Source organism: Drosophila busckii, chromosome 2L (assembly GCF_011750605.1).
Source record: "Drosophila busckii strain San Diego stock center, stock number 13000-0081.31 chromosome 2L, ASM1175060v1, whole genome shotgun sequence".
NCBI classification, from domain to species: Eukaryota; Metazoa; Arthropoda; class Insecta; order Diptera; family Drosophilidae; genus Drosophila; species Drosophila busckii.
Window position 1 is genome coordinate 14,625,572 of NC_046604.1, and position 14,366 is coordinate 14,639,937.

General features: G+C 36.8%; 1 protein-coding gene across 1 annotated transcript; it reads left to right on the top strand.

Moving 5' to 3' along the window:
- Positions 1-305: 305 nt before the first annotated feature.
- On the top strand, positions 306-13,874 carry LOC108608050 (T-box protein H15). The gene is made up of 6 exons (XM_017999231.1): positions 306-859; positions 3,430-3,929; positions 4,003-4,136; positions 10,456-10,741; positions 11,586-11,830; positions 13,083-13,874. Exons 1-6 carry the CDS (start codon positions 499-501, stop codon positions 13,660-13,662), a joined length of 2,106 nt encoding a protein of 701 aa, XP_017854720.1. The 5' UTR covers positions 306-498; the 3' UTR covers positions 13,663-13,874.
- The last annotated feature ends 492 nt before the right edge of the window (positions 13,875-14,366 follow it).

Here is a 14,366-nt window from a genome sequence, read left to right on the forward strand (position 1 = left end):
CTAGTCGCTCCAGTGGCCGGACAAATAGACAGCCCCGTAGTGTGTCTCGTTAGTACGTTAAGTTGGCTTTTGTCGTAACGTTACGAGTGCGACTGCGACTGCGACTACGACTATTTTTAGCGTTACGTTTACGTTTCTGCCTGTGGGTTGGGGTGTGTTGAAAACTGCCGTAAGATCATCAGCTGTGCTTGCTGCTTGGGCCACGTGGCGAGGGGAGTGGTGAGGGGGGGGGGACAGCACTTCGGCTTGTTGCGAATGCGTTTACATGGCAAAAAGCAAATCGCAGCCGTCACATTCACATTCATTCAATGGTCAGCTGTGCGACTGTCAAGCGGTAGACACGGCAGTAAGCTCCACGTCGTAGCAAATGTTGCAACAACACGCGCGCGCGTCTTCAACTTGAAACATAAAACGTCGTTCTCTACTAACAAGTGCAATGTGTTAATTTTTAATAAATTAAATTAGTAAATTAACAGAAATTCAAGTTTAGTTTTAAAAATGCTTTTAAGCAATCAGCCGGCAAATCCAAAGCCACAGCAGCCGTCGCAGACGTCGTCGTCGTCGTCGTCACAGCCGCAAAGCTTCAAAGCGAAGCTACAGCAACAAATTGCAACAGCAGCAGCCGCCGCTGCAGCTGTAGCTGCCCAAGCAGCAGCAGCAGCATCCACAAATACAAATATCGCCAACGGCCACAGCAACAGCAACAGCAACAACAATCATTTACTTCATCATCATCACCACCACCATCTGAATCATCATCCGCATAATATTTCCTTTGCCACGGATTTCTCAATTGCCGCGATTATGGCGCGCGGCGGAAACGCCTCAAGCAGCCGCGAGCCATCCGAAAGGAGTCTGAGTGAGTAGCAAATGTAATTGAGCGAAAAGCACTTTACGTCTCCTCTCTATGGCTACTTCAAATGCCCTTACAATCTCAAATACAAGTCGAGTATTGAACTAAGTAAATATTGATTTATAAATAGCAAAGAGTTGGCAACTACAGGAAATATTAGTTTCCTATGCTTTAATATTGTTTCTATTACTTTGACTCTTTGAAGCGCAATTTCCTTACTTCTTATAGCAAAATATATTACACATATATATCAGTTATAGACAATAGACAGTCGCATTTCAAGCATAAAAACTCAAGTCTAATCTCTTCAACAATTAATAATGAAAATATTGGCGTTTATATTCTGTTCCTCATAAATGATTGACATGCTTATAATAATTCTTATGCCTCCAATATTTTCAATACATTTTCCAATATATTTTCATATCTAAAACTTAATATCAATATTTATAGAAATAGCCTAAACACGCTCATAGCTCCTAGAGGAATAAGCAGATATAATTTATGAGTTCTGAAGAGAGATTTACAATAAATTGTCAAATAATTTATCAGTTATGAAATAAATATTTTTTTATAATAGCAGGAAATCTAAGCACTCATATTTTTAACTGAAGCGCTGAAGATTTATATTTAAATATAAAAGACGAAATTTCAGATTAAAGCATAAATAAATAGCAATTGCTCATTTGTCTAAATATTTTCTATATTTTCTTTGCTAGTATTATTATATTTTTAATAACTATTTAGTGCAGCGTCAATATTAAATTATTATTACTTCATTTTTTGCTATTTATAATTTCCCAATTGATATTAAAACGAAACATTCAAATTTTACCTCTTTTATTCAATTTTGCAAAGAATTCTTAATTAGGCGATTGTGATTGGGAATAGAATTAGGTTTATTAGACTGTTAAAAACCTACAATGAAACTATAAAAGTTAAAGCTACGCATCGGACCAGATGTTATTCTTTCATCAAAGCATCGTTATAACTCAATTTGCCTTTCTATAAATTTCAAAGCATATTTTGTGTTATGCTATTTAAATTTTATACGCGACGCAGGTGTGAAAAGATATTTAAATTATATTTCCTGTTTGCTATTTATTTTTAACAATAAACTAGCAGCAAAAAAAGAAACAAAAACTAGCCTAAGCTTGAAACGACAAGCAAAGAATTCATTCATAAAAAACAGACAAATAAAATAAAATTTTAATTTGTTTGCACATACAATTTATATATTTGCATTAGCTGCTTTTTATTGCTTGCCTTACATATATAATTTATTTTTTTGCGCTGTTGTCTCATAAATTGCAAATTGATGACAATGCATCCGTTGATGACTTGATAATTGCGAGCGAATGCGCGAGCAATAAAATAATCAAAGCCTATTTTGAATGCAAAAGCTGCTCGCTGGGCGTGGCTGTCTGTAAACGCCTCCCAAATGCACAAAGAGCAAGAGCGAGCGAGAGAGATAGCGCATTATATATATAAAACTATTTAGATGCCATAATTGGCAGCCCCACAACCTATGCGCCTATTAATTCATTGAAACAATGGAAATTACAACAATGGGGTGGGTGTGTGTTGGGGGTGGCGACCAACAAATTAACATATGAAATTGTATTTTAAGCAAATAATTGAATTTAGCTTATCGCACAAAATGCATCTGTGGCGTCATCAATGTGCGCGGCATGCAACATGTTGCACTTGATAACGCGCTTTATGACTACACAGCGAAAAATCAGTTAAAAATATTAAAATTACATTTTGATTATATAAAATTAATTAGTAAAATAAATTAATTCATTCGTTTCTCTAAGAGAAAAATAATATAAAAATATTCAAATACTTAAAAATTAATAGCAAAATATTAAAATTACCTTTTGGTTATATAAAAATAGTAACAAAAATATTTTTCATACTACGTTTCAAATTAAACTAAATCAATAAGTAAAATGAAACACAGAGAAATATAAAATATAAAAATAACATAACATACGGACAAAAAAGCTTTAAGATATTAACAAAAATATTTTTCATAAAAATTCAAATAAATTATGCTTAGCAATAATATTGAAAATTGTTGTTTATCTTTTTCTCTGTCTGTATGCTGAAACATTAACGCTTTAACATTTATAAAATATAAAAATAATATTTACAAAAATATTTTACATACTAATTTCAAAGCAATAAAATTTATACATAATAATCAAATGAGGTATCATTTAATTATTCGTTTTGCTAAGAGAAAAATAATATAAAAATATTTAAATAAAACATTCATTTAGAAAAAATGAAGCTGTATTTTTATACTTATTTCAAAATAATTATTTTTAAAATTGTTATGTAAAATCTTTGTTTTTCTCTCTGGCTTTCTTTAACAGCAACGCATTCACATTTATTAAAATAATATTAGCAAAAATATTTTAATACGAATTTCAAATGAATTATTGTAATCAATAAAATTTACATGTAAATTCTTTGCTTTTTCCCCTCTTATAAAATATAAGCCTATTTTCTCATGTTTATTATTTCATATTGTTTATATTAATGATTTTCTCTCTCTGTATGCGCAGGCCCATTGTCTGTGGAGCGCTATTCCACGCAGGATGCGGACGATGATGTTGACGTTGATGTGGTTGACTGCAGTGACTCTGAAACGCCAACGGCGGCGGCGGTAACAGCGGCCACAGCGACGGCAGCGGCGGCGGCAGCGGCAGCAGCAGCAGCAGCTCAGCAACATGCACATGCACGTCAAGCGTTGCGTGTTGCACAGCAACAGCAACAGCGACATCAGCAGCAGCAGCAGCAGCAGCAACAGCAACAGACACATGCGAATCACCACGCAACGTCAAACAACAAGCAACGCCAACATCACAATCATCAGCATAACAACAACAACAACAGCAGCAATCACAACAACAACAACAACAGCAGTAAATCCAGAGGGCGTGCTGCTGCTGCTGCTGGTGCGGGGGCAGCTGGCACGCCCTCGCCGCCCCCAGCTGCTGGCAGTGGCGGCGCACCGAGTCCGTCGGCCGAAGACGAGCGCCTGTCGCCGGAGGAGCCAGCACAGGTAACGTAGCCATCATGCAACCTAATGTGGCATGCCTCCTCTCAATCTCTCTCTCTCTCTCTCTCTGGCACAGCTGCCTACGCCCAAAATACTCGGCTCGTGCAATTGTGATGATCTCATGCCCCTGCAATGCCATCTGGAGACCAAGGAGCTCTGGGATAAGTTCCATGACCTTGGCACCGAAATGATCATTACCAAAACGGGCAGGTGAGCAACTTAAGCAAACGCAGCTTTAATTTAAATTAGGCAGCTCCCAATTGCAGCTCAAGCCGCAAATTTCTCTCTGTTTAATTTTTAATGCGGCAACTTTCATTCAATTTCAATTAGTTGCCTTTGGGCTTGTGGCCACTGGCGAAAATTACGCCCGCTGCCCACTAATCAGACACTCAGACACTCATCCTGCAACAATCAATAAACTTGCAACTTGCCTTTCACTTTACGCAACAACAAAAAGCAGCAGAAAATACTTAACTGCAAAATATCAGCAGCTTTTTGGTTAGTTTCTTATTACCGAGGCAACACACACACACACATGCACACACATGCAAAATTGATTGACAAGGCATCGAAATAATGTGCCGTCGATTTTCGATTAGCACCCAAAAGCGAAAACCAGCAACAAAAAATGCGCGTTGAGGCAGCCAAACTGGCGGCTGTTTCTTGTCAGCTGTGTTGCCACTAAAACTGACACACACACGCACACAAACACACACACATACATTTATATAGTGCAATACATATACAACGACTTAAACGACTTTTCATTCGCAACTCAACAAAGTCGACTTCAAAAAATTATTACTTTGACGATTTTCGTGCGAATGCTGAAAAGGCAACAACAAAAGCACGCAAATTTGCATTTATTTTACTAGCCGACTATAGCTATACCCTGTAGACAAAGCTAGGACAAACTTGAGTTGAGCTTAAGCTTGCAAAAATCATAGCTATATATATCAGATAACTTCATTTGAAGTACGCATTTAAACTATTGCAAATTATGTATATAAATGGCAAAATTTAATTTTTTAACTTTTTAAAACTATATATTCAAAGCTATTAAAGTAAAAGCATTAAAAAATCATAGCTAAATATATTTTAGCTTGAAGTGCGAAATTTAATCAATTGAAAATTCAATTTTATAACAAATATTTAAATTGGAATTTATATTAACAGCTATTAAAGCTATAAATATATATAGATAATTCATAGAATTCATTTGAATATCAAAATTTAAGCTAGGGATTTATATAATTTGCAATAAAAGTAAAAATATTAGAAGCTATTAAAGTAAATACATTAAAAATTCATTGAGAAAAATATTTTTACTTGAAGTTTGAAATTTAATCGATTGAAAATTATAAAAAACAAACTGAAAGTATTAGAAAATCATAGATTTATGCGCGATTTAATCAATAGAAATTTATAAAAATATAAAACAATAAAGTAAAGGTATCTTAGTTAAACATATGTTCAAAATAAATTAATTTGAAGTTCTAAATTGAAACAATTGGCAATGCTATAAATACCACAACTAAATTTTAAAACAATTGCGGCTGACATAGGCTTTACATATAGAAAGAGCATTAAAGCAGTCTTATATAAATTTACGCACACAGTGCTTGCCAAACTGTAATATTTCTTGTTGCTGCTGCTGTTAAAGTTATGAGTCCCGTATGTTAGTTTTATGTTGATGACATGCGAAATGCGCATTAGTAGCTTTGTTACTTTTTTTTCGGTTGTTTTTGTTTGTTCGACATTTGGCTGTATATTTGTGTGTGTGTTAACCCCTTATTGTTGTGTGAACTGAAGGAAAAAGGACACACCAAGCTGTGCTGCTCGCATTTGCGACACATTAACAAATTTACTCCTTTCATTCGTCCTGACAGCGCCACACAAAGTATAAATTGCAATGTAATAGCTGCCGATTGTCGCGCTAACAACATATTTGCATGTCTTTCGGTAACATACTAAGCACACAGACTGTATATATATTTTTTTAGTTTGTGTCGTTGCCCTGTAATTAGAGCTGGGGCCCGACTTTTCACATTTGTGCGGGTCGCTCTTGGTCGGTCGGTCGCTTTCAACTATTAGTTGACTTTAGATATGCATCTTATTTGTCAGCACATCGTTTGGCGGGCCAACAAAAGCTTTTTCAATTGCCAACCTGTATTTTAGCCTTTCTTTTGACTGATAACTTTTAAATTGCGCAAATACGAGGAGCTGCATTCGGTGCTAGCCAACAAACTTGTAAATATTTAAGCCCAACACTTCGAAGCCAACAGTTTGGCTTAGACAAACAGCAAAGTGTCCATGCTACAGAAATAATTATTAGCTGCGTCTATAGCGTGTTGCAGCCAAAAGTATCTAGCGGCAAATTATATAGAAAATTATAGACACCGAAGCGTGTGTTAATGCAAATTTAATTCATAAAGTTAAGTTACTAAAATAAAAATGATATCCTAATATAGTATCTTTACGTTATGAATGATCCTGAATTTACTAAGATATAATTTTTATTTTAATAACTTTATGTATTAAATTTTGGCGTATGCTAATTGTTTTAAATATTTTATGCACTTTATTAAATATTTTAAAGTGTCTAAAATGTAATTTTTCTTTTGTTGTTAGCTTTAAAAATTTTACAATATTTTTTAAATAGAAAAACATGCATAATACTTTAAATATTAAATTTCTTCTTAAATATTTCATATATGCTGTTGAAATATTTATAATAGTCATACAAATATTAAAAAAATAATGAAAAATATTTAATTTTGTTGCAGCTAGTTACGAAAATATTGCCAAATATTTTTATATAATTTTTTTTATAGCAAAAGATCATTTCTAAATTATTATAAATTTTCTAAAATATTTTAATTATGCTTATACATGCTTAAATTCGTGTAGTTTACTCACAGTGCAAGCCAAATTTAAATGCAGTTTACTTTCGACCCAAAAAGAAAAAAAGGGTTTATGACAACTGTGTTGCCGCCTTACGGTAATTTACACGCAGCGCAGCGTTTTGTGGCATGGAAAATGTTGCCAGCTCATGCAAATGCGCATGCGTGGACGTCATCAGAACGTCTTGTGGACTGGTCCAAAACTCGTTCGAGCCAGCGCGAAGATAACTGCCAAAAGTCAAGCAAGCACTACGCTTATGATTTACAGCTGTGGGCCAAGAGCAAGCGGAAAAGGATCGAAGTGTATGGCTGTTGTCTAATTTTTCTACCTGTTTTTGTTTGCAGTTTGTTTGTTGCGGTCATTGAGATAAAATATCACGTGGTTTGAGTTTTGTGACTGACTTTTTGTCACGCTGTCAGCGGTTTTGCGTTTTTCGGGTTTTGGCGGTTGCAATTCAAAGACACAGGCGGGCTAATTGTTCAATACAAAAACAGCAGGCAACACACAGAGTGAGAGAGAGAGAGAGAGAGAGAGACCGAGAGCGCACTGAGCACAGCGAGCAGTCCCAACTGTTGCTGTTTTGTCAATATTTTTGCGACAACTCTTCACGCTTGTTAGGCAATTGTATTGAGCCAAATTATTCACGCACTGTTCACATTCTAGAGGCTTCAACAGTAGCGCGTAGTAATTGCAATTTGCATGCTACCCAAAGCAAGTCAAAGAACAGCAACCAAATTGTAGCTACAATTATTTATTAATTTCTAAACAACTTCATTAATATTTCATTGTGGGGCAGCTGCTGCTGCGTAGCCCAAGTCCCAGTCCAACATTTATCATGCCTGGCAAGCAAACAATGCCAAACACGTTAATCCCCCTAACGAAAGGTGCAGGATCAATGACCATTAAAAGTAGCCCAGAGATAGCGACAGAGACAGCAGAAAAAATTAACAAATTGAGTAAACTAGTAGCAAACATAATGAAGCGACTGAATACACTAGAAAAAAAGTTATAGGGGTTCTATTTTAAATACAAAAAATAAAAATTAAATTTATTTGTATTTAGAAACTAAAGATAAAAGAAAAATAAGTGAAAAAATATTACAAAAAAATAAATTTGAGTTTTAAATGGAATAAAAATATAAAAAAATTATAAGCTTTAATTTTTAACTGAAAAAAATATTTAGAAAAATATATTTTAATTTTAAATTAATTTTGTTACATTAGAAAAATTTTACAAATATTTTTTAAGTTTGTTCTACGCATGAAAAAAAGTTTTGGCTTTGCCATGTATTTTAAAAAATTATAAAAATGCGCAGAGCATGTCTTAAAATAATTTTAAGCTGTTCAGAGTAAGTTTTTGCTGTGGCAACGCATTTCTCTCAGTGTATATTTTATAAAATTATGTATAAAATTATGTATAACTCAAAGAAAACCAAGAGTGTGAAAGAAACAATGAAAATAATAGTTAGACAGAAGGTCTCGAGTCTTTGGCTGCGCTTCATATATTTTTACAAGCTGAGATAAAGATCGCGCGACTATAGAGTATTTTTTAGTTAGACTTAGGGTAGGCAACGAATTAACATTTAGTTGCAATTTATAAACTCCAGAGGCTGGCAGCTTAATTTGCTGTAACTAAGGTGTTGATAATGAATTCGCTGCGAATGAGCGGAAGTGCGCATAAGTTAGAAGAAAGCGAGAGCGAACGCAGCGACTAATTGAAAGTCTGAACGTCTGAACTCTCTTTTTGGCAAATGGTGTGTAAACTTCATAATTGTAACCTTTGGCACCTTGGCGGCGTCAGCGTCGGCGTCGGCGTTGCGCTCCCCTACGAAAGCCATTTCCCTAATTTTCCCATAAACAAATACATAAAATCCACACTTGGACCTGCGAAGAAAACTGTTCGCAGTGTGTGTGTGTGGTGTGCCACGCCCAGGCGCTTGCCTTGGCCATAGCTGGAGCTAGGTGTGGGCGTTCATTTCGGGCATGGCCCGCAGGCAGTGGCAGTTGCCAGTTGCCGCTGAGTTTGGCCTCATAAAAATGTATGTAAATGTTGGCAATATGATTTACGACATTTCCGTTAGCAAAACTGAGGGTTGACTACTACTATAAATGCGCTATAGCTGCCATAACTGCTTTGGGGGGCGGCAGCATGGGCGTGGCTGCTTACTGGGCGTGCTGCTTAGCGTTTAGCTATTTTTTCACACATTTATGGACACATTAGCAAGCTATCAAAAGTGTTAAAGTAAAAGCTTTGCTTTATTTTTATAGAAAATTAACTTAAGACGCGTCATGCTGCAGCAGCATGGCGGCCAAGTGCATTAAACACGCCCACACAAAAGTCTTATGTACCCCTCAACCCACTTCAGCTTACTCTTAAAGTCGCTATAAATGTTGACAAGCCCAGCCAAGTGAATGTCAAGTCTTCTCTTCTATGTATGCGTGTCTATCTGTCTGTCGTGCTTGCAAACATTTTCCAGCTCTCTATATAACAAAAATTATTATCAATTATAGTCTCTTGACGGCGCTGCTAGATTTTATTGGCTGTCTTAAAGATTTATGGCTTTAATTTCGAAATGTTAACAAGTAGCAAAGCAAGCAATTTAAGAATGTGAAGGCTGCTGCCTTTAATGGCATTAAGTTTACTAAGAAAAATAAACATTGAAAGCTTTAAAGCATACTTTGAAAATATATAAAAGCTGAATCGATAATATCGATAACGTCACTTGTCGTTTTTCAACTTGAATTCTCAGTCTTATATTTTATTTCAAGCTTATGCAATAATTTAAATAAATTCTCATTCGCTTTAAATCGTTATATATGAGCAATGAGACCTCAATAAGCCTAATCGCTAATATCGATAACATTGCGAGCAGTTTTTCAACTGAAATATAGTTTATATTTTATGCGAAACTATGCAAATTAATTTAAATAAATACTCATTCGCTTTAAATCGATATAAAACCATAGTTCAGTTCATCAGTTAGTCTAATTATAGATTATATCGATAACATCATCATTAGTATTTTTCAACTTTAATACACAGTCCTTCAGTCTTTATTCGTTTCAAATCGATATAAAAGCAAAGTGACCTCAGTCGGCCTAATCGATAATATCGATAACATCGTTTCCAACTGAAATTTATATTTAGGGGCGAGAGTTCATTAGCGGTTACAAACATAAGCAAGTGTTTTTGTATATGCTTAATTAGTGGATTATTATGACAAATGTGCTACATTCATTTACAACTCAACTAACAACAACATACGAGGGGAAGGGGCAGGGCAGGCAGGTAAAAAGGAACGAAAAAAATACGCCAGAAGACAAATGACAAAAAACTGGGCTGGGTCATTAGCGTCATTTACACTTGGCCTGGCCGCAGCTACAAGTTGCGAGTTGTTTGTCGAGTCGAGTGGGCAGTGGGAGTTACTTTGGCTATATCAACGCGGAAATGTGTCAAAAACGTGCTAAAAGTCATAAAATTAAATATGCGTCTTATTTACATACAACCCTCGCAACAATGTTGGGCAATAAAAAATATATAGCCACCACACGATTTTGCTTTTCGTTTCGTTTTCGTTTCGCTTTTATAGATTTGTTAGTAATACGCTTTTGTGGTCTACTTTCAGGCGCATGTTCCCCACTGTGCGTGTAAGTTTCTCCGGTCCTTTGCGTCAGATTCAACCACCAGACCGCTATGCTGTGCTGCTGGACATTGTGCCGCTGGACTCGAGACGTTATCGCTACGCATATCATCGCAGCTCGTGGTTGGTGGCGGGCAAGGCGGATCCGCCGCCGCCGGCTCGCATTTATGCTCATCCCGATAGTCCCATTAGTCCGGAGGCGTTGCGCAAACAAGTCGTCTCCTTCGAGAAGGTGAAGTTGACGAACAACGAAATGGATAAGAGCGGACAGGTAAGTTGACAGCGAGTTATCAACTTGCATCAAATGGAATACGGTGGGATAGAGTTCAGCTCTTCCCAGTTCAGTTGAAGGATGAAGTAATTAAATTTTTGGTAAACGAATAGTGACGATCGATAATGGGATTGAACAATAATCAGGAACGTAGTTCATTCGTTCAACTTCGGAATAGTTGAATGGAACTTATTCTGAAAGATTCAATACAACTCTATAGTGCATTAATTGCCTGTTCCAATCGATAAGCAATCCAGACTTTCATCTAAAATCTATTCACAAATTGCTTGTTGTCAACTTCGTCACTTGCGTTGTCAAGAGCAAGAGCTACACAACGTTATTATCAGACTACGGCACAAAAATTTATGAATAATTCAGTCAACACACACACATGCACACACTTAAGTCTGCGAAAAGGGGCGTGGCAGTGTCTGCCATGTTGATGACACCAGCAGCGTAGCAGACAACTGTACAACTCCGGAAATTGTTGTTGTTGTTCTTGTGGGGCATATGTAAATTTCAAGAATGTATGAAAATTGTTGGCAATTTGGTGGCAAATGCAGGCAAACGGCAAAGGCATTAAAGAAAGTGAGGTTAGGTTAACAACAGTCAGAGCTACGCTTGCAACTTGTGGCAAGTGGCGACGCTCTGTTTACGAGCCGCAGCTACCGTTTTTATTGCCACCATAAAGGCTTGCAAGCCGCCGCCGCCGCCCGTTTTGCCGTCAAAACAAACGCCGACTACTTTTTATTGTTGTAAATTTTTTATAAGACCCAACAGTGAGTACAAAAAATTCCATTCTTTTAATAAATTTGTTTTGTCTCTGTTTGTTTATTTTTCGCAGGTTGTGCTAAATTCCATGCATCGCTATCAGCCACGCATTCATTTGGTGCGTTTAAGCCATGGCCAGAGCATACCCGTCAATCCCAAAGAGCTACAGGATATGGATCATAAAACGTTCGTATTCCCAGAGACGGTATTTACGGCCGTGACGGCCTATCAGAATCAATTGATTACTAAATTGAAAATCGATTCGAATCCGTTCGCAAAAGGATTTCGCGATTCGTCTCGTCTCACTGACTTTGATAGGTAAGTTCTCCCCTCTTTCTATATTTTGCAGTCAAGTAGTTTATACAACATTTTTATGTTGATTTATGAGTCCTCAATTTATGGGGCTAAGTGGTCGCTCGCACACAGTAGCTGGCAAGTTCGTCACTGATAAGCAAAAATGTGTGAAAATCGCGTAGCCCAGCGCAAGAGTTTTCAATTAGCAAAGTATTAGAATTGGAGCAATATTCATTTAGCTGGAAATTTAAGATCGCATAAGATCAAAGCAAGAGCAGAACTAAGCATAACCATTTTTTTAAAAAGAAAATAAAGACAAATATATGCCAAGCTATAACTTAATTAAAAAATTTGCCCCAGTACTATAAAAATATATTTCAAAAATATTATATGAATTTTAAATGAATTTACTACAATGCAGTTTTTAAAAAAAAATATTACAAAATATTAATCAATTTCTAAATAGATTTTCTTTCTAAAATTTTTATATTATATATATAGATATTGCTATTTAGCTGGAAATTTGAAATCGCAATAGATCAAAGTAAAAGTTTGAATTTGTTCTTTAAACTATTTTTCCCTTTTTATAATTTTTTTAACCAGGAAATAAAGTCAAAAGTATTGCAAGCTATACTTTTAATGTTAAAAATAGACCCAAGAGCTTTAAAAATATATTTAAAAAATATTATTTAAATTCTAAATAGATTTGCTATCTAAAAATGCAATATTATAGATCAAGCTCGCATTAGTTTATAGCGAAAGTTTTGAATCAAAAATATAAATTAAATGCACAAACATTTTTTTGTTGTTGTGCAAATTGAAGTTGAACTTTAAGTTGAGAATTTGTTGCAAAGGCGTTGGCTGCAGGCATTTTATATATTAAGACGGCAACTCAGTCAGCAGCAGCAGCAGCAGCAGCAGCGTGGCAACAAGAACAAGCAGCAGCAGCAACAACATGGCAACAACAAGAGGTAACATTGATGTTTTTAGCCGGCACGGCGGCGGCTTAAGTGGCGTAAATTACAGATCGGCGCTTTTAACTTTGAAGCCGATTCGTACATGAAATGAAAACACGAAAATAATGAGTGAATGTTGTTGTTGCTGTTACTGTTGTTGTTGTTGCTGGCGTTGTTTAGTGTCGGCAATTGGCAGTTACTTTCAACGTAATTATGTTATTGCTGTTTGCGGTGCCTCCGTGTGTTGCAGCAACAAGTTATGCGCGCTCTTCCTCTTGCACTCACTTTGCTCACTTTGCTTTTACTTCGTCCACTTGCAGGGATCCCATGGATTCGTTCTTTTTCGATCAACACATGCGCGCTGCTCCGCTGCGTTTCTTTCCGGATCCGCTGATGTCGCAACTGACGCCGCAGGAAGCGGACGCTGCGTCGCTGGCGCTGCTGGAGAAGGCGCGTCAGCATTTGCAAATGTTCGGCCGCTCGCCGTACACGGAAATGTTGCTGCCACATTTGTATCAACGTGCTGCACCGCCAGCACCACCGCCGCCCTCGCTGGGCGCCTTTCAGCTGGGCATGTGGCAGCAGCAGTGGCCACAGCTGACCGCCGGTTTCTTGGCCAGCGCTAATCAGCAAGCGGCTTTTGCTGCTGCAGCTGCCGCCGCAGCGGGCGCCAATCGCACGCCGCCACCACCGCCACCCACTAGCGCTGGCGCTAATGTACCGCCTGCACCTGCCACGCCCACATCCTCTTGCGGCTCTGCATCGCCCGATTTGCGCATCAAAACGCAGTTGGCGCATTATCCGCAACGCTTCAGTCCCTATCAGCTGCCGCCGCAGCAGCAGCAGCCACCACCCCCCGCCTGCTCGCCGGCGCCCTCAACTCGTGCTGAAAGCCCCTAAGGACTTAATCCTCGAAATCCAAGTGCAATGCAAATATGTTTGTAAATAATCCAATACACAACTCAAGCTAAAGCGCTAAGCACATGTTGCAGCAACATGTTGCCGCAACACAAACACACACACACACACACACACACACTCAATACTTAGCTGTGTATATAGCGTGGTTTATTGAACGTGCTACATATTATATATATCATATAAAAAGTATTAAAAGCTTTAAATGGTTTCCAAAAAAATATATTCATTCCAAAAATTTTAAAAAAATATAATTGAACAATTTTGAAAATAGCAAAACTTGTTGCTCATTTAAGCGTTTTAATTTATCAGAATTATTTTACTAAAATATTAAAATTCTGTAATTTATTTAGAGTTTTTGAAAACTCAAAGTTTGGTTTGCATTTTTTTCTAATTTCCCCTCACACGTTTAATGAGCCACACTATAAACTTTAATATATATACATATTGTACTTTATATTGTAGCTCTTAGTGCTAGCCGTGTAACAGTATTAGTTAATTGAATTAGGCTTAGTTATAGTGTTATATTTAAAACGAATTTCGCTTTGTTTTCATTATGCATATTTAATTTATTTTTAATTTTGTTGTCTACTTGTTCCTAACTGCAAATAATTTGTAAAACAAACGAAAATTCCAAAATGCTTTACCACATTAGACACTGCCCCCGCCCCCCTTGAATTCCTAAC